Source organism: Chelonoidis abingdonii, chromosome 10 (genome assembly GCF_003597395.2).
Source record: "Chelonoidis abingdonii isolate Lonesome George chromosome 10, CheloAbing_2.0, whole genome shotgun sequence".
Classification (NCBI taxonomy): domain Eukaryota; kingdom Metazoa; phylum Chordata; order Testudines; family Testudinidae; genus Chelonoidis; species Chelonoidis abingdonii.
This window is the reverse complement of record NC_133778.1, coordinates 20405382-20432377: the sequence shown is the minus strand read 5'-3', so window position 1 is coordinate 20432377 and position 26996 is coordinate 20405382. Positions and strand designations below refer to the sequence as shown.

At 43.1% G+C, this 26996-nt stretch overlaps 1 protein-coding gene across 1 annotated transcript in view; it reads left to right on the top strand.

The window, feature by feature from the left end:
• Positions 1 to 1370: 1370 nt before the first annotated feature.
• Positions 1371 to 26996, top strand: part of CDK15 (cyclin dependent kinase 15) — an 84150-nt gene continuing 58524 nt past the window's right edge. The window contains 9 exon segments of the mRNA XM_032799435.1: positions 1371 to 1490; positions 2415 to 2558; positions 2733 to 2830; positions 7266 to 7345; positions 12162 to 12256; positions 13038 to 13100; positions 15744 to 15867; positions 18578 to 18698; positions 24447 to 24539. Coding sequence (XP_032655326.1) covers positions 1371 to 1490; positions 2415 to 2558; positions 2733 to 2830; positions 7266 to 7345; positions 12162 to 12256; positions 13038 to 13100; positions 15744 to 15867; positions 18578 to 18698; positions 24447 to 24539 — 938 coding nt within the window.

Here is a 26996-nt window from a genome sequence, read left to right as displayed (position 1 = left end):
AGAGAGTCCACCTCTGCTACGTGGGCTGAACACTCCATTTTTATTCAGTGCTCTGAAGTATAGACCTATTGTGATGCTTTGTTTGTTTCGCTGCTTCAGCTAGCTGGAAGAAGTGACATTCTTTTGTTATAACTAAGTGATTTTTTTCCTGTGATGTAGTATGAGATGTGTCACGGAAAAATAAATCTAAACTAATCTAATCTATCTATCAAAAATTACATCTTTCATTGGTATTTATGCTTAAATGTATTTTAAAAGGCAGTTTCCATTCACTGGGGTTTGTACAAGTGTACCTCTAATTTCCCTAACCTAGACAAGTTCTGACTCAAATAGACACACTTAGGATCCTAATGGAGCAACAAGAGTCAGAGGATCCAGAGAAAGGAGATAAATGCTCAAGAAACAGGATGTTCAATAGTGGCTATAGATTGTTAACTGGGAAACTGCTTGGGTTGGATTGAGAAGCGAAGTCCATGTAAATGAGATACCTGCTTTCCGCGTGCCATAACTTCTGCCCCCAGGACACTCAGGACATGTCTCTTCCCACCCCTTATACTGGGTTGAAGGGGGAAAGTTGGCTCAAGAGGCAGCAGAGCCACTTCCACTGGCAGAAGGTTCCCATGAAAGGGGGAGATTCTTCACCCTATCTCTAGCCAGTTTAAGGCCACTTTGCACTGATTATGCAATGTACAATTGATGGGATATGTTCTGGGCTGGATTCATCACTCTGCTAAAGCCACTTTGTGCTCTTAGTCCAGAATATATTACATCAACCACAGCTCGCTCTGTCCTTCAAAAAAATAAACAAACAAGGACATGCAGTGCCCAAAGCTTACGCTATTATTACGTGATAGCTAAGAATTTAAATGCACAGAAGTGAGGAAATTCAAATGTACAGTTTCTGCAGAAACCATAGCTCACCCACACTGTACATATAAAATGGCATAAAACCTAACAGCATGCACTATAATTAATACAAGCTATTATGTATGTACAAGCAAACCAAGCCTCTGTTGCTGGGGGAACCAGTACATTTAATTACTCGGTAAATCACACTGAATTACTTAATTAAAACAATATTGAATTAACAGAGATTTTCTTTTCCCATTGAGTTTGTACATAAATATTGGCAGTTTTTAGAAGCTATTGGGCCAAATTAACTGAAATCAATGGAGCTACACCAGGGATGAATTTGACCCATTGGGTGTTGGGCTGATGGAGAAAAACTACTGAAATCATGAGACTACTTGAGGCACAGACCTCATGTGAGTCATATGAACACTCTGGCATAACACGCTTCTAGCAACAGAGGAGCAGAGAGTCGAAAGAAAGAAATTGAGATAATATTTTTTTACTGAACTCAGGAGAACATGCGGGAAGCGCTGTGTGTAAATGCTCTCAAACCTGGATCATGCTGTTGCTGTTCAGAGAGACAGGGCTCTCAACGCAGCCAGAGTACCCAGTCCGTGGAAGTGGAGTCTATGATGGAGGTATTCAGTACCCCAGCCAGCGTTTTAGCAGAGAGAGAAATGAAGGAGCTCAGTCTTCCATTCTGCTTGGAAGTCTGAAATGTCTGCCGTTTTTTCTAATCCACTAAGGGTCAAACTTTCCATTGAAACCACACAGAGGACTTTTAGCTATCTCAGCTCTAGTCTTGTGGATTCCCTGCTGAGAAGAATTATAATCGCCCCATGCTTTAGCTTATGAAGAATTCCCTAGATCTGATGTTTTCAGAGAAGCCCCACTCCAGCTATCTCTGTGCAAGCCAGGAAGGGGAGCCAAAGATTTACATCTTGCTAAAGGAGGCACCCTGCTGTGGATAATAAATCCTGTTACATCTGGATTAAATAGTATACAGGCATCCCAACTCCAGTGCAGTTGTGCTACCTGTGTTTGGAGGATGCACACCATTAATTATTATTTTTATTTAATGCTGACATATCACCATAACTTTGCATGGTGTTTTACAGCAATAAAAAGACAATGGGTCAAGTTCAGAAATGATGTATAAAAATGTGTCAGTTACATAGTAGTAAGAGAGTCCCAGTATGAAGGGTAATTGTGGGGGAAGGAAGCAGAAGAAGGTGTAAATTTGGACTTCTGTAAACGTCTCTTCTGAATTTGGTTTGCAGTCCCCACCCCAAACAGATTACAACCAAAATAGAAGGGTAAATCAGCCCAGTTATTGATTCATTCTTAAATATCAGCTTCACAAGCTATACCATATACAAAAGCTGTAGCATTTAAACAGTTGCTCCCATTATGGTTACTTAGAGAACTGACACATGAGTGTGGGAAAGGAGATGGAAAAGAAAACAAGAGCTGAAAATCAGAGAAATTGAGGAGAAAAGAGAGAAAATCATGAATAAGTAGGAGGAATTTGTCTTTGATTTAGTTTGCTTCCCCCCTCCCAGTTACTAGATCTGAACAGAGTGCCACATCCCATGAATTCACTCCAGTGGTTCCAAACACTCCAGCTACAAAAGTCTGGGAGGAAGAGACCACGGAGTAACAACAATCCTTCCCAGGAGACAGATTTTGTGAAGAGATTCCAGTGGGTGAGTGTGCAGTATGTATACAGCCATTGTAAGATGTTTATCCAGAGATGGTTATTAGCTATGAATCACAGTGTAATTACCAAGCATTGTGGGCAGAATAGACTTCATGCAAATAGCCTCTGTTTTTGCTGGGGGGACAAAAGGATCTTAAAAAATGCCTTTTCCTTATCTAAGCAGAGACAGGGCCTCCCGTTTGGAACGGTTTCATCCTACCTGAATCTGGAGAAGCTGTGCGAAGGTTCTTACTCTACAGTTTACAAGGGGATTAGCAGGTGAGCAGGTTCCAGAGGGAGCTTCCTGCGATTTTGCCATTTATTTAGTCCACTGAAACTAGTGGAGTTTCCCAGGACTGAATTTGAAATTAGAAGATTCTGAATATTCAAAATGAGAGAGGAGCAAATAAAAGGTTTTGTTTTCCCTTTAGTGGGATATTACGCACACTGGTGAGCCCCATTAAGTTTCTCAGAGAAGTTATTTGTTAAGATGAAGGGCGCTTTGCCCTCTCAGACCTGTGCAAAGTCATCTTAAAGGTGTTCCAAAGGAGGTGCTTTGGATTCCCCTGGCTGGTGTTGCCTAGAGCTACTGTTTCCGGCCATCGGGTAGCAAAGTCCATGAAAGTCAGTATGTACTGCTTTCCTCTGGGCGTCTTCTTGGGAAAGGACCAGAATATCCACAGCTACTCGCTGAAATGGGACCTCAATTATGGGGAGTGGCTGGAGAGGGGCCTTGACCAGATCTTGGGGCTTCCCACTCTTTGGCACACTTCACAAGACCGGACATACTGGGCAACTTCCTTGCCCATCCCCTCCCAGTGGAAGGACTTCCCCAACCTGTCTTTGGTTCTGTTCACCCCAGCATGGCCACTGGGATGATCATGGCTAAGCTTAAGAGCTTCCCCGGTACTTAGTTGGAACCACCACCGTTTGTGTGGCTGCCATTCTTCCTGGTGTCCACCAGAAAGAATTTCCTTGTATAAAAGTCCTTGGTCTATAACAAACCGGGATCGGTTAGAAGAGCTGAGAGGCGGTGGGGCGCTCCGTGCGCCGCCCAGGCTTCTGAAGGCTGTCATCTGCTTCCTGCTCAGTCTGGAACTGTTCCCTTGAGGCTGGGGACACCAGTTTCTTCCTCAGACGGTGGACTTGGGCTTGGTCCCTCTGAAGCGATGTAGGTGATGGGGTTGTTTCCATTGCCGGTGAACCGCTCTCCACTGGTGCATCTGGGGGTATTTCAGGCTCTGGCTGAGCCTCTTCGGTACGGTTGTCTGTTGCTCTGCCAGTTCAGGCTCGCTGGCCCCCTCCGGCGTTGTGGTTGAAGATGTGGTTGCAATTGCTGGTGCTGGTGCTGGTTGCTGTTCCAGTTCCGGCCTGGGACTGGAGTTGCTGTGGCTGGTTCAGCCATTGGCAGGGGATCCAGGTCCACTACCTCTGTCTGGGTCTCGGGTAACACAGACGGGGCTTCTGTGGACGGCTCAGGAACAGGAATGGGTCTGGAAGCTTGCCTGGTTTGGCTGCGTGTAACCATTCCCACTCTCTTGGCCTGCTTCACCTGGTTGGTCAAGTCTTCCCCCAGTAGCATGGGGATGGAATAATTGTCATAGACTGCAAAAGTCCAACTTCCTGACAGCCTTTGTACTGGACAGGCAGTTCAGCTGTAGGCAAGTCTACAGCTTGTGACATGAAGGGGTAAATGGTCACTTTGGCCTTTGGGTTGATGAGTTTGGGATCCACGAAGGATTGGTGAATAGCTGACACTTGTGCCCCCATATCTCTCCACGCGGTAACCTTCTTTCCGCCCACTCTCAAATTTCCCTTAGCTCCAAGGGGATTTGAGAGGTATCTGGGCCTGGGGATCTTTGGTGTTGATGGTAATGTAATGACTTGCACCGGGTGGTGTTCTTTGGGCAGTTGGCCTTTATATGTCCAGTTCATTACACTTATAGCATCCTTCCAGCTGACGGGTCACTGGGTCGAGGTGAGTTACTGGAGACCGATGAGGTGAAGAATAGGGTGTCTGTGCTTCCTTGGGTTGTAGGTGGGTTTTGGGTTGCCCTCGGTTGTAGGTTTATTGTCGGTGTGCCCCCTGGGTTTTCATTCCCCTTTACAGTAGCTTTCTTGCTTTCTGCCACTTCCATCCATTTGGTCCAATCTCCCCCACTCGGTGAGATTTTTGGGTTTTCCATCTTGTATGTACCGTGTTATGTCCTCAGGAACACCATCCAAGAACTGCTACATTGTATGAGGAGTGCAAGTTCGTCAATGGATTGAACATTGTTTCTGATATCCAGGCCTTATATTCTTCCAACGTAGTAGGCGTGTTTGGAAATGACCCATCTGGTTTCCACTTTTGGGTTCTGAAACGCGACGGGCATGATCCGGGTTATCCCCATTCTGTATCTGCCTTTGGTTTGAAACAGTTTATTATCGTTCATTGGTCCTTGGCATTTCAGCCGCCACTTCTGCTAAGGGTCCACTGAGTGTGACCTCAGCTCTAGCATGTACTGGTCTACAGGGATGCTGTACCCAATACAGGCTCTTTCAACATTTTCTAAGAAGGCCTCAGTGTCATCACCTGCCTTGTAGTTGGGAAATTTCTTGTGCGGCTTGAACAACAACTGGCGACGGGTGGTTAGATGGGTTGGGTTCTGTTGCTTAGCCTGTTCTAATTCCAGGGCCTGCCGGTGGGCCTCCCTCTGTTTTCCATCTCTCGTTGGTGTTTTTCCATCTCTCATTGGTGTTTTTCCATCTCTCGTTGGTGGGCTGCATCTTTGGCTGCTTGTTCTCTTTTGTAGGCTTCCTCTTTATCTCCAGCTCTCTCCTGTGGCTGGCCTCTCTTCTCTTTCTCTCAGCCCATCCTCTTTTCTTTATTTCTAGTTCTTGTAGTTTGTTTTCCATGTCTCGCTTGTGCTCTGCGTTTCTGATTTGTGCCTCTGCCTCCAGTCTTGCTAGCTCCTGTTCAGGCCTCGTGTGTGGTAGTCATGGTTCTTGTTTTCTTGTGTTGGGGTGCCCTCTGGTGGTTTCTGTCTGAACTGCTAGCTCTCTGTTGTCTCCTGGAGTTCTGCCTAGCAACTCCTTTTGTTTAACTTCTCTTCTAGCTAACCTTTGACATGCAAATTAACAAGTCAAACCAGTTTATTTACCTGTGTGTGTTTGCTGGGGATACTTGACTCCCAATGGGAGTGCTATTGTTTAAACAAAGACCCTTAATGTCACCTTAAGGGCTCCTTGCTTAAAAATCAAGCCACCAAAGCAGCAGAAAAATAATTTCTCTCTGGCTACTTTTAAAACCAAACCCTTTCTCTCTGCTAAAAGCCCTTAGCAGAGAAAAAGAAAAATAATATCCTACTGGCTTCTGGATTCTTACTTCCACCGCTAGCCACTCATCATCATAAGCATCTTTCCAAATCTGGACCTTAGCGTCCAAAATCTGGGTGCCTGCATGAACCCTCTAAGCTTAATTACCAGCTTAGCTTTGATCTCGCTGCCACATCCAAAATTCCAGAGTTTTGGCTCCCTCTGGTCTCCCAAAACCTTCCCTGGAGAGACCCGAGACTCTGAGTGTCACAACAAAAGGGAAATAACCACTTCCTTCCCCTCTTTCTCCCACCCAGACTTTCCTCTCTGGGCTAACCTGAGAGTACTGAGCAATCTCTTTACATCACAATACCAAGAAGCATGTCTCCTCTATTCCACAAAGAGACAACCCAAATACAAGGAAACAGAAATGATTCTGTCTCTTCCCCCTCCACCAATTCCCTGGTGCTGCAGAGCTTACCCTCCGTAGATCTAACACAAAAGAGAATTCCCTTTCCCTTCGTTCCTTAACCTACCCAGAGAGAAAATACTCAAACAAGTCTTAAAAAGAAAACTATATAAGAAAGAAAAGACATAAGACTATAATTCTCTGCATCAAGTGACAATACAGGCTATTGCTTATAAGAAAAATATGATAAACAGTCTGATTCAAAAAAGATATCCATATTGAAACATTCCAGCAAGCTACACACATGTAAATACAACCAAAACAACATAAAAGCCTAGGGGAAAAAGAAAAAAATTATCCTGTGGGGGTTATTTTTTTTTTTCTACCTGTACTTACAATTTGGAAACAGAAGATTAGAAGATAGAAAGAACCTTATCATAGCTGAGAGACAGACAAAAGACTCAGACCCCAAAAATTCCCTCCCTGACTTTTAAAAAATCCGGTTTCCTCATTGGTCCTCTGGTCAGGTGTTTGGTTCCCTTTGTTAACCCTTTACAGATAAAAGAAACATTAACCCTTAGCTATCTATTTATGACACCTGGCAAAGTAGAATCCTCGGATGGTGTGGAGCTTGTTAAGTCTTCATCGTGGTGGGCTCCCTGGAGGCAAGGAGGGTGTGTTTTGGCATGTGAAGAGGGCAGAGTGGAAGTATAATACATTCCACTGACACTCAGCCAACAGAATGGTTCTTAGCAGACTGTTTTAGCCAACTCAAATTTGTGCCAGTGCCCAAATGGCAGCAATCTGTCCAGGATCAGAGGAGCCAATCACCTTTGCTGCCCCTTCACAGTTGTGCTGAATATGACCTTGGCAGAGTTTGGGACTGAGCCTTTAAAGGCCTTATTAGAAAAGCACAGAATAGTCCCAAGCAGTTAGCATTAGTTGGCATGTTAGGCACTGATGGGCACCTTCTGAGTCCATTTATGTCCTTTCACTCCAACCCTTTAGAATAAATGGCCAGTTGGTGGCATTGAAAGTAATCAGGCTGGAGACAGAGGAAGGAGTGCCTTTTACCGCCATCTGAGAGGGTAAGACACGTAGTCAATCCAAACACTGAAGGGAGAGTGGGAATATCATTTTTCAACAACATGTATTTTAATTTAAAACCTCCATTTTCTCTTATTTTCTTATCTGCTCTGCTCTTCTGCTTACACTTTATTATGAGCATTTATGTAATTCTGTTTGCCATTGGTGGGTTTAGGAACAAGCGGAAGTTTGGTTTTGTGATTAAGGCACTGGATTAGGACTCTAGACATCTGGGTTTGATTTGTGTGTCACTTAATCACCTAATCTCTCAGCCTCAGGTTTCCATCTGCAAAATATGGATAATAACACTTCCTTTCTTGCATCCTTTATCTGTCTTTAGATTTTGACTGCAAGCTTTTCAGGGCAGACACCATCTCTTACTGTGTTTGAACAGTGCCTAGCATAAATTGGAACGTGTAAGTGCTACAAGAATACAAATAATAAATAATAAGAATTGTAGATAATTGAAAATGTCCACGGCAATAAAGATATAAGAGTTGACAGTGATTCTTTAATAATACAGTAATACTTTTGATGAAGATCCCAAGTGATTTATATAAAGGGTGAGTATTATTACTAAGCATTTTACATCTGGGAAACAGAGGCAGAATGAGACTGAGTAATTTACCCAAAGCTACACAAGAAGTTAGTGTCAGAAACTGGACTACAACTTAAGTCTCTTGACAATCAAAGCCATGCTCTAACCACTAGATAAGGCTGCCTGTGGGGAAAAAATAGCATGTGATCATATAATTAAGGATTTTGTTATGCATATGAACAAGGGCTTTCCAACCTTGATGCTCTTTTAACATGGCATTTTGTATGTAATAGATTATCATATTAATGGCTGCTGATATCAGGAGCATTAGAAATTCCAGTCTGATGGAATTTTTAGATACAGCTGACTTTTGGGAAAATGCACCATTTCAACATGGCATGAAATGTTTCTCAGCATGAGACCTCACAGAGCACTGGACTAAATATCTGCAGCTTTCTTGATTTGTTTCCTTTATGTCTTTGCTTAAGTTCCTGATTTTTTTGTCTTACAGCTTTAGATGCACCTACAAACATAACTTCCCATACTGCCTGTTTAATCTACCATTAAGGCTTCTTTTTTAGTATGCTATCAGATCCCAAAGGAAATATAATCCAGGGTCTTTTTTATACTGAGGAGAACAGACGTAGAAATATGCAACCTTTCTGCCAGTCTGTTGTCTACTATAAGTAAGATCTATAAATGGAAGGGGTCATGATACTCCATTTTTATAGTTCCACTGAGTATTGCACTTCAAAGCTGGGGCTGATTTTGCCAATGCTCACAATAGTGGTATACAGGGGGAGACCAGATGGCCCACACTCATAGGCCAACCCTAGAACAGAGAAGGAGATCCAACCTCTGATCTCAGTTACACCAGTCTAAATCCAGAGTAGCTGCAGAGAAGTCAGTGGAGCTGCTTCAGGTTTACACCAATGTAAATGAGATCAGAATTGGTGTGGATACTTTACCTCAATTCTGGGTGAAAGCAAAGAGGGATACTGGCCTTCCCCTATTTGCAGGGAAGCTCATCTTATAGGGCCACTGACACTCAAAGTAGGACCATTGGCTGATCTACTTAACTACAAGAACTTACCAGTACAATACACTTTAGAAGAGAATCCCTTCAACATTTACCTGCTTAGAACTCTGGTGCTAGTTCTTTGCTCAAAAGATCAGGTTGCCCTAATTTTAGGGTGAGCTGCTTAACTGAGGTGCTTTAATTGAAATGCCAAGAGCCTTTAACTTCCATTCACTCAGATAAAGCTAGAAAGTTCCTAAGAAGGGTCTATTTTAAATAGTTCTTTTGTGCTGTGTTGAGCTTTGTGACATCTGACATCTTAAATTTACAATGTAAGTCAATAGTTCAAGTGTCATTAAACAAAGCTTTAGATTTATTAACATGTTGTACTCTATGTTACTTTGAAGGAGTGGCACTAAACACTTAACAGCCAAAGGAGTAATTTATCTCAGAGTGCCTCAGAAGGATTAAATATACTTAAGGCTCAATTATGGCTGTAATGCTATAGTTGAGGGATGCTGAGATGCACCAGCTGAAGAGCACTGAGACCTCTAAGAGGCACTATGTCCAACTCAGGACACAATAGTCTTGATTCTTCATTTCACTACAGATACTTTGTGCTGCTCCAATGGTACAAAATGGCAGGAAACCCACAGGATCTGGCCAGCTGGGAATTCCTCCATGACAGAGGAATCTCTGGGTAGCATAAAACCAATGTAGTTGCATTATGTCTCTCCTCTCCATGGCATAAGTAAGGGATATGGCTGAAGTATCTTTATTCGGTCCATAGGCAGACAGATATAATTTTTAGAGAGGCCCTGAGGCTGCTGTCTTATGTCAAGGGCTTGACTAACCCTGCCCTGGACAGCCTTGGAATCAGGGGGTTTCAAAAGGCTGCTTTTACCAACCTCCTGGTGTCCTGGACTGAGCACAATTTGAGTGCAAGAATTGGACTCAAAATCTTTGGAGCACCAGGAATCTGAGGGCCAGCAGGCTCTGCTTAATCCTTTCTCCTCCCTCTCCATTGAGAAAGCTATTATTGTCTCAAGCCTCAGGCAGAGCAAGGCCTCTTCAATTACACTGCAGTTACAAACCTGTGGCTGGCCTGTGCCAGCTGACTTGGGTCACAGGGCTCAGACTAAGGAGCTGCTTAATTGCGGTGCAGACATTTGACCAAGGCCTAAAGTCCAAGCTCGCAGGATCCTAGAGCCCAGGCTCCAGCCTGAGCCAGACATCGACACTGCAATCAGGGGTGGCTCTAGACATTTTGCCGCCTCAAGCACGATGGCATGCTGCAGGGGGCGCTCTGCCCGTCGCCAGTCCCGCGGCTCCGGTGGACCTCCCGCAGGCGTCCCTGCGGAGGGTCCGCTGGTCCCGCAGCTCCACCGAAGCCGTGGGACCAGCGGACCCTCCGCAGGCACGCCTGTGGGAGGTCCACCGGAGCCGCAGAACCAACAGACCCTCCACAGGCATGCCGCCGAAGGCTGCCTGCCTGCCGCCCTCCTGGCGATCGGCAGACTGCCCCCTGCAGCATGCCGCCCCAAGCACGTGCTTGGTGTGCTGGGGCCTGGAGCTGCCCCTGACTGCAATTAAACAGTCCCTTAGCCCAAGTCAGCTGGTACAGGCCAGCCGCAAGTTTTTATTGCAATGTAGACGTTCCCTGATTGGGACTATCCCCTAAGCAAGGCACAAAGTGCTGAGACTTTGTGCAATCTCTTCCTGCCAGCCCGTCTCTGCTGTGCCAGGCAATCTAGACCTCAGAATGCAAAGATGAGTGTAACAAGCTTGGTTTGTAATAGTCGGTAATGCAGTCATCAGCACAAGTTACAGGAAGAACTACAGCCATGAACCAAACATTTTCACTTACCTAAATTGGCTACCAACATAAAGATTTAATCTGTCTGTGTTTCATTTTAAATTGGTATTTTTACCCGTGGAGCGAACCACTGCAGTGTCAGGATGAGAGCTGTGCATAACCAACTTTTTGGTTCAGTGGCCACATCAATTGAATTTTTCAGCAAACCCAAAAAGTATAAAAATAAAATAAAATTGTTTAGGTTTGAACAAAACATTTAGATTAATTTTATGGGGTTGTTTACCTTTTAAAAAAATAAAACTGAAGTAAAATTTGAATTAAAAACGTGTCTCAAATAAAAATGTAAAATGTTTTATTTAAAAAATGTTTCAACTTGTTTTTTTTTTATGTAAACAATTTGGTGAATTCAACACAAATTCATGAAATGTTTCAATCAGTCAACCCAAATCTGTATTTTTCAGGAAAAGAGGGTTTTTCTAAAAAATGTTGTCCAGCTCTAGTCGGGACATCATGTGATGCCTCCCCTAAGTTGGAATGCACAGTGCTTGAACCACATGTGGCTTGTGAATCTGCTGGTTGAGTCAATGCTCTTTTTAAGGCAGAGATTGCCTGTTAATATGTGTGTGTGCAGAGCCTACCACAATGGGACCCTGATCCTGACTGGGCTCCCTAGACTAGACTGTATTGCAAGCAATAAATATTAATCTCTCTAGCAATTAATGTCCATTCAAAATTCTAGAGACATTCTGTTGGGAAGTTTCCTTCATGAAATTGTCAGCTGGAGCCCATCCTAGGTGAGAAATGCTAAAGCATGCCCACGGGGGAGAGTTGAGTCTAGGGGGCTGTATACTTGCAGTGGCTCTGAAGTTATATAAGTTATATAAATGCAGTTGAGATACTGTTAACTTAATAACTGCACTCTTGGCACTCAGAGAACAGTTCTGTGGAGCATTAAGGTGTGAGAATTAACCAATATGGTTTTCAAAAACAGAAACGGGCTAAATCCTGCCTATCATCTAACCCAGTTTAAACTGGCATAGATATCAGCATAGACTCCCTGATATTGCACTTCTGGAAAGTGACTCCAAATCCTCTTCTGCACAAAGTCAGCCTTGCCCCAAAATTGGGTGGCACCTCCCATGTGCAGCCTGGGAAGTCACAGAATGTGCTGAACCAGTGAATCTTCTCAGAAACCATGAGAGAGGACAAGTGGTGACAATTTGCCAGCCCTCCTTTAGGGTGAAATCCCCCTTGCAGTACACAAGGGGTCAGACTGGTGTATGAGGCCATAGTTTACATATAACTCCCTCAGCTTCAGAGTATCTGTCCCAGCGCTTTTTCCAGACAGCCTGATTGATGGAGCCATGTACAACCCAAGCCATAAATATGCTACTTCCACTGCCAAAAGCAGCTCTTGAGATCATAGCTTCATTTCTGTTTCACTAGCTTCTCTTCTCAAGAGTCTGAAACATGCCAATATTGTGCTCCTGCACGACATTATCCAGACAAAGGACACACTGACATTTGTCTTCGAGTACATGGTGAGTTGCTCTTTTGCTAGTTTGAAAAGAGACCTGGTGATAGTATAATGAATGTTAATATTCCATAGCATTAGAAAAGGAAGATGTTATGAACAATTTCATTACAGTGATTATTTCTTTCACTCTTGATATCTGACTTCAATCTATATGGCCTTGGCTCTTCCTGCTTCCTTTCTCCCCTTAGTGACAGGCACATTCAAGAAGGGTCTCCCATCGTATTTACACTACACTGGCAGAAACTGATTTCCTTCATTGCTACCATGATAAAGTGATGAAAACCGTGCTGTTGAGCCACAGTTTCTCTCACTGTGGATCTCAGTCAACAAGCGCCCTAATTTCAGCATCTGTTTTGGTAAAAACCAACAAAAAGGACCCCTTAAACAAGCAGCAAAATACATGAGCTATGGTTTCCTCTATTTTCAGTTTTATGATGAATTCTGACAACTAGTAGCCCCTGGTCTTAAACTGTTAGGATGAGCCAACATGCTGATCAGGGCCCTGATTTCATGTATCACTTAAGCATGTGCTTAACTTTAAGGATGTGCTTAAGTGCTATGCTGGATCAAGGCTTAAGTGAAGTGTTTCTTTCCAGAATGAAAAAAAATACAACGTTGCAGCCTGTGTTGTATATTACACTTCAGTCACAAAAGGGTCACTATATGTATGTATGTTGTACCCCTGGCAAAAAGACCTGTGGATTTGACTTCACAGTGTGACCTAGTCAGTCTTCCCTAGAGTTGATTCACCTGCAGCTTTGTCCTTCTCCCTTCCACTTATTTAGCACACGGATCTGGCACAGTATATGGCCCAGCATCCTGGAGGACTTCATGCTCACAATGTCATGGTGAGTTATTTAAGGGACAAGTATCCCTCAAAGCATGAAATGTATGTTTATATTCCATTATGGAGAGTCATTGTAAAATGCTGCAGTGCTTAAAACATCTTAAATCTTTTGCTAATATCTATTTATCTCAAATACCTGACAAACAGTTGGGAGAAAAGATCTAGTTGTTAAAGATTCAACCCTACTCACTCTTCAACTGAAGACTGAAAAAGTCCTCACTCCAGTTTTCTAACTGTTCAAGAAGGATTTCAGCTTTTGGCCTCAACGACATCTTGTGGCAATGAGTTCCATCTCTATTTAATTCATTACTTTATCATCTCCCCACTAGCTGGTCTCTTCTCAAAACTCAACCATTTGTCTCTCCTAATATGGAATTATCTTCATGTCTCTAAGCTTTCTAGATCCCATTTATTTCTGCTATATCTTTCTGAGGTAGGTTGACTACAAGCGAACAGGGTGAGGGTATATCATTAATTTATAGAAGAGCATTGTAATATTTTCTGTATCTTTTATCCCATTTCTTATACATCCTCACATTTTGATTTCTTTTTTTGACCTCCACTGCACACTGAAAAGCGGTTTCCATTGAGACGTCCACAATGAACCTCCAGGTCTTTTTTCCTGAGTAGTTTCAGTTAATTTAGAACCCAGCATTTATGCATAATTCAAACAACTCCTCCCACTGTGCCCCATTTTGCATCTGTGAACAATGAATTTCATTTGTCATGCTCTCCTAGCTTTATTAGGCCCCTCTGAAGTTCCTCAAAGTCTTCTCCCATCTTGACTAATTTAAATAATTCTGTCATCTGCAGATTTTGCCACTTTACTGGTCGCCCATTTTCCCAGATCATTAATAAAGTTATTAAACTACACCCTTTCAGATGGTCAACCCCCTCTAAATCTTTTGCCTTGCTTAAAAACAAGGACTTATCTGAATCCTTGTTCAGATTTCAAACACTCTCAAAGTTCAGAGATGTCCAAGATCCAGTGTTTTGGTTTTGGCACTGTTCTACTTTTAACAAAATCTTCTAAATCTTCTAAAACAAAATGGCAGGTTGCAAATTCTCTGGAGCAAAGACCACATCTATGCCTACATTTATATAGTACTCAGCCCAATGATTCTCTGATCCTGGTCAGGGCAACTTAGTACGACTGTAACATAAATGTTAAATATCAGAAATGTTTTAAGGCTGAATTATGGTTCCATTAACTAAAGAGGAGTTTTGCCACTAATTGTAAGGGGACCAAAATTCAAATCTTAGGTTGTTAAAAAAAAGGAAGATTTTTTAGTGTATAGTAAAATAATGTAGGAAAAGCAGGTTCATATCCTGCAGTTTCTACTGTCCTGTAGAGCACTGCATGAGCAAATTACTCCTAATATTTTTTAATTAAGGTTACGATTCAGAACGGAAACTTAAAATAATTGGAATGGAATTCCTAAGGTAGCTGTGCTTGTGGAGCTCAGCCCTCACCCATTATAATTCCAAAATTAATGCCAACCTTGACTGACAAGGGAGATCTCAGAAGCATGTGGACAACTGTCACTTGCCCCTGAAAATGGAGCTGCTCGGTGTCTCCACTTCCAGGAAACGATGGGTCGGTGCATCGCAAAAGTGCTATGCCACCAGGAAGGCTTGTTAAAAAACAAAAACAAAACTGTAACGTGTCCTGACTAGCACTTGCATCAGTAAACACCAGCCAGCTTCCCTCCTTAGATGTTTTTGTTCCTCACTGACAAGAAGACTGGAAAACAGCAAAGTGATTTACTATGAGCCTGCAGGAGGGTGTCATATGGCTTGTTTCTTTCATCCTTGCAAAGCAATTTTTGAGATCTCACATGGAAGATGCTATAAAAATGCAAAATATGATTATATATTGATTTTTGTTTGCCTCTTTTCCAGTAGAAAAGCTAACCATGAATGTCACATTTTTTTCCTAGTCTCCAGGAAAGGTCTCAGATAAAAAGTGTTTCCCCTCTGGAGAAGGCTAATAACTTAGGCAATGAATTGTTTTCTATTCTTCATGGCTTTTCAGATCCTGTTCTGGGCCTGATTCTCATTTACTTTAAGATCACTTTACACTGCCAGAGTAGTGAGAATCTGTCTTTATTTTTCCCTTCTGTATCTTTTTTCTTCTCCTTCTCCCTCTTTTCTTCTGTTGTTTTTCCTCCTCTGCCTTCATTTTTCCTCTCTGGTGTCTCCCTCAGTGATTTACACCAATACCAGGACATCTGACATTGCAGATGTTGAGTCTGTGCTTTGGGAAGCCTTGCGTAATCTTTGCTCCTAAAATAAATAGTCAGATTCTAAAGGGAAGCAAAGCTTTAGAAATGCCCATTTAGGATATGAAGAGTGACAGCTCCTTCACTGCCACAGTATAACACACTGAAAGCATCAGGGAGACTGGGAGGAAGCATATAACTATCAGCTGATGTAACTATCAAAGATTCCATAATTTTTACTGTTGCAATTTTCCAGTCCCCCTTCTCAGCCTGTGCCATTGCTGAACAGGTTGACAAAGTTTTTACTGATTCCTCCCTCCCTTTTGCACTGTTTCATTGTAAGGGTTTTCCTGACATTCAGAGTTAATATACTGATGCAAAATCCCACAAATCTGCTTAAGTTTGTTGCCTGTTTTTTCTAGCTCTTCATGTTCCAACTTTTGTAAGGCCTGGCTTATATCCACCAACAACACATTCTTCATCGTGATCTGAAACCCCAGAACTTGCTCATCAGTTGCCTGGGCGAGCTCAAATTAGCTGACTTTGGTGAGTCACTGCCTAGTTACAACTATGCATCTAAAAGCCATGTTTTCACATACTTATATTTATACATCTAAAGCCACCAATGGGCATGTGAGCATAATCTCTCTCACTGCACTTCAAGAAAAGCATTTCTGTGATCAATCTGTAGACCTGATCCTCCTCTCTTTATAGTGGTATACACTGAAAGTAACTTTATTTAAAACCGTGCAATTACAGTAGTATAGGACTCATTCCAGGGAGATGAGAATCAGACCCTGTCATAAAGCATAAGTCCCAATTCTGAACCTTAGCGTCCAAAATGTGGGTGCCTGCATGAACCCTCCAAGTTTAATTACCAGCTTGGATCTGATAGCGCTCCACAGCAGAAATCCAGTGTCATGATCACTCTCGGTATCCCCAATAACCTTCCTGGGGACCCCACGACTCAGAAGCCTGAGCTCACAACAAAGGGACTAACCACTCCCTTACCCCTCTTTACTCCTCCAGATTTCCGCCCGGGTAACCTACGGACGATTAGCCTGCTTCAATTCTGAAAACCAAACACACGAGAGATAGGGTTTTTCCCTCACCAGGAGGCATACAAACAAGCTTAAGTAACCTTCACACAACAGCACTTTCACATCAATCGGATATCTCGATCAGAGAAAAAATTAACGTTTTTAAAAGAGATCTAAATAAGAGGAGAAAAATCGCTCTTGTATAAGGTGACAATATACAGGGTTAAGGCTTAAAAGAAAATGAATAAACAGCCTATCCAAATCAGAAATACCATAAAACATTCCAGCAAACTACACCCTGTAAATCAAAAACAATATAAAACTATATTGTCTATAACTGACTTACAAACGCGCGAAACAAGTAGAAAGTCTGGAGTAGAGCAGATCACTCTCAGACGCGAGAGAGAACTAGCAGACACAGACAAAAGGACACACACCAAGAATCCTCCCTGACAGCTCGCGGCACATCAGCTGTATCTACATCGATTGTCCTCTGGTCAGGTGTTTGGTTCCCTTTGTTAACCCTTTACAGGTAAAAGAAACATTAACCCTTAGCTATCTGTTTATGACAGACCCTTACATTAAATATGTGGCATACAGAATAGATGATTATGTAGGGAAGAGTAGAGATTTTATTGGCATGAACTGGCTTTGCCAAAACTGAATTATACAGGTCATCCCAAATGTGTGCTAATAAAGCCTTCCTTCCACGCCATCATGTATTCTGCATATGCCACATTTCACAGGACAAAATTATGTTAGAAATGTTTGCAATTTACTTTTTTTTTACTTGGCAGCATTTCTGTAACCCTTGCTCTCTGTAAAGCCAGTTCATCTCAGCCCCATACAGCCAATGATGCGGACCTTGTAGAGAGAAAAAATATAACTAAACTTCCAGAAACCTTTAAAATAGTTTGTATAAAAATCATAACTTCTTGATTTTAAGGTCTGATAATTTGTGATCTAACAGGGCTACAAACAAAGGCCTTGAATTCTCCCTTACGCAAAGGCCCTTTAAACCTCTCTGACAGTTACACCCACTTTAAGGGCCAAGCTACTGCAGTGTCAAAGGGCTTTAGTATAAATGAGAATTCAGGCCAAATGCTTCAGAGCTGTGGGAAAGAGAGATTCTCAGCTCTCCAGTGTTATAAGTCTTCTGTTTTCCAGCCCTGATGAGTCTCACCGTATTTTGGGACAGATCCTTAGCTGGTAGAGTTGCCACTTTTCAGTGGACATATTCCTGGAGATTTCATCACATGACATAATCTTTAATTAAAAATTAATCTTTAATTCCTGGGGACTGCAGGACAATCCTGGAGGGCTGGCCACCCTACCAGCTGGTGTCAACGGTTATAGCTCCATAGAAGTCCATGGATGGAACTATAACAATTTTTACACCAGCTGAGGATCTGCCTTTCTATCTTAATCTGCCATGATCTAGGACTTACTCTGGGACATCCTGCACTTTGGATCTATATCATTTTGAGGAGTGGGGAGAGAATGTCACATTTTGCAGGAAGGAAAGGAACATTCTGAAGGTGTTTGTTCATTCTAAAATGGTAGCTGTCTGAAGCTGCTCAGAGGTTTGCAATGGCCTTCGTTGTCTCACCCGATTTGAATCAGTGGGCTAAGTGCCTTAGAAACACTGAAAAGGTGGAAGATAAACGCAATTTATCCCATGGCTATAAATACTGAGTATGTATCAAATGTATGTAAATATTATATACACACAAATCAGCATATGTGCTGAAACTGGATATTTCAGACAATTCCAAAACATTTTTTAAATTTATGTCACACATATCTTTAAACTGCATGCTCTCTCCATTCTTCTGAAAGAGAGAAATTAAGTACCAGAAAAGTAAGTATAAGTGGGTCTTTAAGTAGAGACCTTAGAAGCCAAGGTCCATCTGCTTTGCATAAAAACTGGTGGCACTTTTTTTAAGAGCAGGGCTTTGCCCAGTGTCCTCACTCAAAACATCCTTTTTTCCTCCTCACTGTTTTACAGAATGCAGCAGGTTGTATTCTACATACTTGGTATGTATATGTTGATTGTAAAGTGCTTTGGGATCACTTAGGATGAAAAGTGCTACAGAAAAGTAAACTGTTCTTATTAGGACTCAGGTACTGTCCAGGCAGAAGGAAATAGTATGTCACAACGAGTTACAAAGGGACATGGAAGTGTGACTAGATACATGTTTTTCCTATTCTCGCAGGTCTTGCTCGTGCCAAGTCCATCCCCAGTCAGACATATTCCTCTGAGGTGGTGACATCCTGGTACCATCCTCCTGATGTACTCCTCGGAGCCACTGATTATTCTTCTGATTTGGATATCTGGTGAGAAACCAACTTTGACACATTTTGGTATCTCTCAGGGAACATGAACTATCATTTGCCTCATCTTTAGATGAATGAAACGGAGTCAGCCAAGTTTGAGCAAAGATAGACTGAATGCTGTGTCAAGGCCTGTGAGTAGCGAAGGTGCTGTGCTTATACTGTTGGGTTCCTACAAGAGGCAAACGTCAGTAGCTATGCTTTCAGGAATGCCATTCTCATATCTCACCTATATACCTCCCAGAGGTGTCATGAGTCTCAGTTCACTAACCTTTGCAAAGCATTTTCAAATCTAATGCAAACGTGTATTATTCTGGAGGTATCTGACTGACCGAGGCTGTGGTATCATTCTGGAAAGACTGCTTTCTGGAGGCATAATAACTAGAAGAATTACACCAAGAATAAATTTGACCTTTGTTAACAAAACACACCTCTGGCCATCAAAGAGTCCTAGATGAGTTTGGAGTTAGAAGGATATTGGGATTATCTTTACTTCTGTGATACCTCATCTTTTACACCACTGATCATTTCGTAAACACACTCCACAGTTAAAATAGGCAAAGCCCCATGTTCTATACAATTACACAGCTGAGTAAACTACTGCTCAATTTCACTCCTTCCTCAAGTGCCAGTAACTCCTTGTAACTCCATATTCTGCTATGACTGCTTCTGTGCCTGACATTTAGCCTTTCTTTCCAGAGCTCAACAGCTCTGCAAGAACAAAGACCTCATTAGGGTCTGGGGGACTGGGCAGGAGCCTAATAGACTGACAACATCTGCAAGAAGCACAGGGAGACTTTGTGTTAGCAGGTGCATGCCCAGCAGAACTCTAGCGCCACAAGGCAGGCATCTTCTCCAGCAGCATGGGCCTTATCAGAGGTTCTGGTGGCTTGGGTCTAGAGGCCAGTGCAGGGGAATGGGAGCGCTAAGTCTCTTCCTCTCTCCAGGGCTACTGCCACTTTAATTGCATCAAATTTTCAATGACTAAAATAAGCTGTTTCTCCATTATAATGGCTCTCAGCTGCTGGGCAGATCTAAATTGTAATGTCCTCCCCCGGCCTCTCTCTAAGCAGCCACCAGTCCACTAACTCCTCCCCAGGCTAAGTCATCTACAGCCACTCATAGACTGTTGAAGAAGATGCCTGCCTGCCTAGTGGAATGTGCAGTTGTGCTCAAGGGTGTCGGAGCCTTCCCAAAAGTAGGGGGTCAGTGGGCCCCACCCCTGCCTCCCTCCACCTGCCTTGGGCCGGACAGGGAGCCTGGGGGTGGGGACATGGGATGGGGGCTGCTCTTAGCCCCCCGCCCCTGCACTGCAGGCAGATGGAAGGTCCACATGGCTTCCACAACTGCCCAGGCTCCCCGGCTGGGCTCCACACCGGCCTAGCTGGGGGGCAGAGCCTTGGGGGGAAGAGGAGGAGAAGGGGGTGGGGTCCACCCCAGCAAAAAGTGAGAAGGCTATGGCCCCCTTGGTTCCCCTCCAGTTCCGGCGCCACTGGTGTACTAGGCAGACACCTCTTGGTACCTGACCTCTTGCTCCTCACTGACTTGAGGCCAGGCCACGGGCCTGATCATCCCCTAAATATATAAACCTGGAGTTCCTGCTGTACAAAGCCAGGATTTCTGTTCCATAATTTTGCCCTAACGTACCACGTAGGACACAGGGGCTTGACTATAAAGGTTTCATCCAACACTCTCTGTCACCAGTAGCACAGCATAAGGGACTTTGAGCCCCACTCCACTACATTCCAGTATAGCACCTTTGTTATAACACCTCCTCATAATAATAGCATTCAAAGTGTTTGCCTTTCAGAAAGACTTCATGCTGAGAGAATGGAAAGTATGTGAACTCTATTCATTGACTTCCTCTAACAAGAGTCATTTATTATCTTCATGTAAGCTCCGTATAAGTTCAATTTTTATCTATTAGGGAAAAAAAGTCCATTCACACAGATGTTACTTATCAGGAAAAGAGAAAAAAATCCTCTTCTTTTGGACATGGCAATTTACATGAAGTCAGGTCAGAATGCCCTTGGTAATGGCATGTGACAGTGAGTGTTATAGCCTTGGTTTAAAGGAACCAATTATAAAAAATAAAACATGATGGCAATTCATCCATAATGCGTGTGAGCAGCAATACTGTCAGTGGGAGGCACACGGAAAGTGAATAGGGCCTTGAATAGATTAAGAGAGATATAGAAGGAGGCTCAGTAGCTTTTGGACTAACTTGCAGAGCTTCTTTAATCTCTTAGTATCCTTTCTCTTGCTCTCTTTCTCCCTCACTATCTTTCTGAGACCTAAGATGCAATTAAGGGACTTCAGAGAGACTAACAGAATGTTTTGTGAAGATTACACTGAACATCAGGGAAATTTTTTTTTAAACACAAAATCTTTATGCATGCAGAGAGTTGGCTTTCAGCAGCTGCTGGTTTCATGAGTACTGCCTGCTTGTCTGTATATCTTATTTTCAGTCAACCCGTCCCCACAAGTGCCCAATATAATCTTACAGGAATATTACAGCCAGGGCAGATTCATGCAGACCTGGAGCAGACCTGTGAAGTCATTTGTTGGGGATCTGTCCACTGCAAGGCCCTAAATTCAAGATACAACCTTCTCACTCCTGCCTCAAATTTCTCTGCTCTCTATGCCAGCGAGGGCACTCAAAGGTGTTAAGGACAAAAGGAAATGCATCTAAAACTAGGAACTGTACTTGAAGACTAGGGGAATAGTGGATGAACAGGAGGAGGGGGAAGCCTGCAAATTACCCTTCTCAGTGACATGATAAAGAGGGAGATTGAAATCCTGAATCCCTGGAGGGCCCAAGTTCTTATCACCACGGAGATCACCATGGCAGCTTGTACGCCACATGAGGTAGCCTAGGAGCACGAGCAGCAAGTATCACACTAGCATTTAAACCTGGCCCTGGTGAATTGAGAGATGCTGTGAAAGCAGATTTGGTAGCATTGTCTAAACCTGCCCTGATTACACCCACTTGAATTGAAGAATCTACTACCAAATTTTACATCTCACTGCACATCAGTAATTGGTATCTTATTTTACAGCCCACATGAACATCAGGAACTTGTTGAAATCACAATTGTAGGCCCCTTCCTGAGGGATTTCACAAAGGGATTTAAGATAGCGCTCCCTATTATTTAGTATTGGGGTTGGTAAGAAGGTCTGTTCAGGCTGGGTCACAGGAGGTGGAAGAGAAAATCCAGGACCTCAAAACCAAAAAAGGCAGAAAACATACTCTTAATTTGGTTAGATGCAAATCTCACTTGCCCCAATTTTACAACAGTGTAACTCCACTGAATTCAGTATTTACTCTTGATTTATACCACAGCAAATGAGATTAGCATAAGGGCCATACTCTGATTCTCCTGTATCACCAGTATAAATTAGAGGAAACCCAGTGAAGCAAGTGGAATTACCCCAGTTTAAAATTGGTGCAAGTGAGAGGAGATTCATGCCCTCAAGCTATTGAATAATCACAAATGGAGTAGGGAAATGCCCCATTGCATTTTTCCCTTATGGAAGAATTTACTCTTTGATCCCATCTACTTGTTTTCCCCACCAACATACCCCTTCATCTCCACTGATTGCTCCAAAGGTAGCTCTACAGAACATAAATCCTTTGAGAATCTTGTAGATATGAAGGGGCAGGGAGCCTCAAGAATAAAAATTCTGAAATTTAAGAAAAGTAAGAAAAGAAAAAGGAAAAGCAAATGAAACGATTGTCTGTCTGGGCCTAACTCTTAGAAATATTCAAAATAAAATGTTAGTTTTAGAAACATCCTGCGTAAAACAGCAATGAAGAAGCACAGCTCATTCCTATGGGGCTGGATCTAGAATAAATACCAAGAAGGCTACAGAAAAGCAAAAGAAGAGAAAAGAGGAGATATGGATATACACTGAGCCAAATGTAAACATTGAAAAGTACATATTTAAATATTACAGAAGCACAGGTGCCAATTCCTAATTCACAGCAAATGTTAACTGAGCATGGAAAAACTTGTTGAGTTCTACTTCTGATTGTCACCCCTGTCTGGATCTCTGCACTAATAATTAGTAGCTCTGTATTTCTGTGTCCTATATTCTTTTCTGTTCAGACTGGAACTCTACTGCTCTAGACCCTTTTGTCAGATGGCAGTTTAGGTAACAGAGATCAGTTTTGCAACACCCTTTTACGTCACTCACATGTCCAAACATCCTAGCAGGACAGAAACCCTGGCCCTGATCTTGAAGAGGTGTAGTGCACCTCCAACTGAGAGTTAGAGACACTCATGGCCTTGATGTCTTAGATTAAAGTAGCAGCCCTGGCAGCACTGTACTGACCTAGATTTATCAAAACAGGCTCTCCAGAAAGCTGCCTAGTTCTATCTTGGGGGCTACAAATAAATTAGTCCTGATATGAATCCATGTAAGATTTCACAGTCCCACTGCTGCTGCTAAAGCTAATGACCATTTCCACCTAGCACTGCATGGTCTTTCTTTTCCAAAAATACAGGGGTTTGATTCTCCTTTCACACTGCTGTAAATCGGGAGTAACTGCGCTGGATTGGATGGAGTTACCCGAGTACAATGAAATCAGTGGATTACACGGGTGGCGGTCTGTGAGTGGGCAAGCAGCCTTATGCCCCTGCCATATGAGGAAAAAGAGAATCTCCGTTAGAAGTAGTAGCAATAATATGAGAATTTATATCCTGTCTGCGCCAAGCAGTAGAGGGCGACACAACCTCATACACTTACCTATGTATTTCAGACGTCAGAGCCAGTAAAGAACAGTGGTACTCAAAACACCAGACAGTCCATGCAAGCTGCAGACTCAGAGGTTGCCCTGCTGCTTCAGTGGAGACATTTTTGAACTTCTCCATCTTCCCTAATGTCCCAAGGACACCTGAACTGCCTAGTTTGAAGGGCTATTCCTCTGAAAATAGTGCAACTGACATTGGCCATGGCTCTAAAATAGCTGTGCTAGTTTTAAAGTAAGGTCAGATGCATCCAACAGCGTAAAGAATGGAAATATTAATTCTTTCCACCACTACTCCCCCTGTGCAGCATGCCATTAGTTAGAAGTGAAGTCAATTATAACCATGGTCAGTTAAACCATGGCTGTTGAATAACAGTGCTGTCCTGCCAACAAAACTCTGTTCAGACCGGAACTTTTCGTCGGTAAATTTTTGTCATTCGGAGCTGTGTTTTTTTCACAACCCTGTACAACAAAAGTTTTACCAATGAAAGTTCAGTGTAGACAAAGCCTTAGTTTAGAGAGAGTAAAAAGTACTGAGTTGACAGGGAATGGTAACTAAAAAATGCAATCTCAGAAACTAAGGAGAATAGTTTTTAGAAAAAGTAAGAACCAAGTCAGCTCATCACACATACACATTTAAATAAATTAGGTTGAGTACTCATTGGAAAATTGTTTATGTTTAGTTGTTTTGGGTTCAGTTTTGCAGTGAGGAATTAATTACTTCTGCAGGAAAACTCTCTGAATTCACAATGCCTTCTATGCTTTCTCTGGTGTGGTGTGACAGATCAGTGGCCAAAAGCCAGAAAAAAAGCCCTGTCTGTATCACTGTTTAAGTGCCAGGGACCATAACTACAATACTATCTACCACTCTACCCAGAGTTACATTAATATCTAGGCCAAGATGCTGGAGGATAGACTATTTTTTACATATATATATATATATATATATATATACTGTACATGCCGCTTACTTGAATGAGTTGATATTTTCTTTTTTGCAGGAGTGTAGGCTGTATATTGGTTGAAATGCTCCAGGGTCAACCCATGTTCCCAGCAGTTACTGGTACTCTGGAACAGCTGGAGATGATCTGGGCGGTGAGTAAAATACAGCCAGGAAAATGAGAGGAAAATATCCATATTGTTAAATTTTACATCCTGAGCATGGCTGCTTTATACAAGAGATGTAATTTGGTTTGAATCCTCAGTCCAATGTGCTAAGTTTACAGCCATATCCTATAAACCATTTTATATTTAGTAACTTTCCTATAGTCACTAGAGTACATCAAAATGATTTTCCTTTGATGTTTGTAATCTCATCAAAAATTTAAAACTAATTACACTGACATCAAACTGAAGGAGGCATAAAAGGTGTGTAGTTACTGCAAATCCTGTTCCCTTACTTGGCCAAGGCATACGATAGATTGTTCTCTTTCAAGAGGTTCTAACATTGTCCTAGTGCAGCATTTATCAAACTGAGGTCCTTACTCCAGAGGGCCCGTGTGTCCCACTGACCAATTCCTCCCCTGCCCTCCCTCACTCCCTGTCCCAGCGTCTCCTGAACACCAGGGAACAGCTGTTCAGTGGCGTGCAGGAGGCGCTGGGAGGGAAGGGGAGGAATTGGGGACAGGGCACGCTCGGGGAAGGGAGCAGAAAGAGGTAGGGAAGAGGAGGTTTAGGGGTGGAGCGGAAAGAGGTAGAGCCGGGGTGGGACTTTGGGGGAAGGGATGGAGTAGGAGCATGGCCTGGGGCTAAATGGGGAGCTTGGGGGTCCGTGAAAAAATTTAAATCAAAATGGGGGTCCTTGGGTTGCTAAAATTTGAGATCCATTGTCCTACCGGCTTATGCTGCTGATTTGTGACTGCTGCACTGAAAATGGGAACAAGATTCTGGGCTGGTCTACACTAGAAAATTAGGTTGATAGCTAAACTGACCTATGTCCTCATGTAAACAGCATTAGGTCAATGGAAGAATTCTTCTGTTTACCTAGCTACTGCCTCTTGGGGAGGTGGATTACCTATGCTGACAGGAGAATCCCTCCCATCAGTGTAGGTAGAGTTTACACTAAAGTACTACAGCGGCACATCTGCAGAGTTTTACTGTAGCTTTGTACATGTAGACAAGCCCTTTAAGGACACACTCCTGTTCCCATTGATGTTAATGTCAACACTATCATTGACGTCCATCAAGAGGAGTAGATTGAAGGCCTAAGCCCATACAAGAGACTCCTCGTGGAACTATATGCTGCTGGATAGTTAAGAGGATTAGGAAAAATCAACAGGGTCTGCCATCGTTCTGTATCATAGACCCTCTCAGAAATTCTAGTTTTAATTTTTCATCTGGTTCCAACTTATGTTAGACTCGAACTATGGGTCTACTGATATCCATGGGACTCCAGGTGCACCAGCAAAAACCAAGAAAAAAAGACAGTTACCTTTTCCGTAACTGGTGTTCTTCAAGATGTGTTGTTCATGTCCATTCCACACTAGGTGTGTGTGCTTGCCACATGCACTGGTGCCAGAAGTTTTTCCCGTAGCAGTATCCATAGGGGACTGGCTCTGGTGATCTCTGGAGTGGCACCTGCATGGTGCAGTATAAGGAGCACCACCAGCTACCCCCACCCTCAGTTCCTTCTTGCTGGAAACTCCGACAGTAGGGAAGGAGGGCGGGTCATGGAAGGGACATGAGCAATGCATCTCGAAGAACATCAGTTATGGAAAAAGTAACTGTCTTCTATTCTTTGTGTGCTTGCTCATGTCCATTCTGTATTAGGTGACTCCCAAGCAGTACCCTGGAGGTGGGTAAGAGTTCACAGACGTGTAGATTGCAACACAGCTCTGCCAAACCCAGCATTGTCTCTGGCCTGCTGAGTGATGGCATAATGAGAGGTAAATGTGTGAACAGAGGACCACGTTGCCGCTCTACAGATGTCCTGGATAGGGGTGTGCACCAGGAAGGCCACCGAAGACCCCTGCGCTCTTGTTGAGTGGGCTCTGACAATTGGTGGCAGTGGAACCCCCGCCAGGTTGTAACAGGTCCTTACGTATGAAATGAACCAATTGGAAATCTTCTTCCAGGACAGCAGGTGACCCTTCATCCTATCCACTGTAGCGATGAAGAGTTGAGTTGATTTTCAGAAAGGTTCGTTAGGTTCTAAGTAGAAAGCCAAGGCCCTCTGGATGTTCAGGGAGTGAAGTCGCATTTTCTCACTGATCTTGTGCGGTTTGGGACAGAACACTGGGAGGAAGATGTCCTGGTTCATATGGAAGATGGAGACCACTTTCGGCAGGAAGGCTGGGTGGGACCACAACTGAACCTTATCTTTGTAGAAGACCGGGTATGGCGGTCCTGAGGTCAAGGCTTTAATTTCAGAGACCTGTCTTGCCAATGTCACCGCCACCAGAAATGCAACCTTCCATGACAGGTGGGAAAAGGAGCAGGAACCCAGCAGCTCAAAGGGCGGGCCCATAAGCGTAGAGAGGACCAAGTTAAGATTCCACTGTGGGACAGGAATCCATACCTGTGGGAAGAGTCTCTTGAGGCCTCTCAAGAAT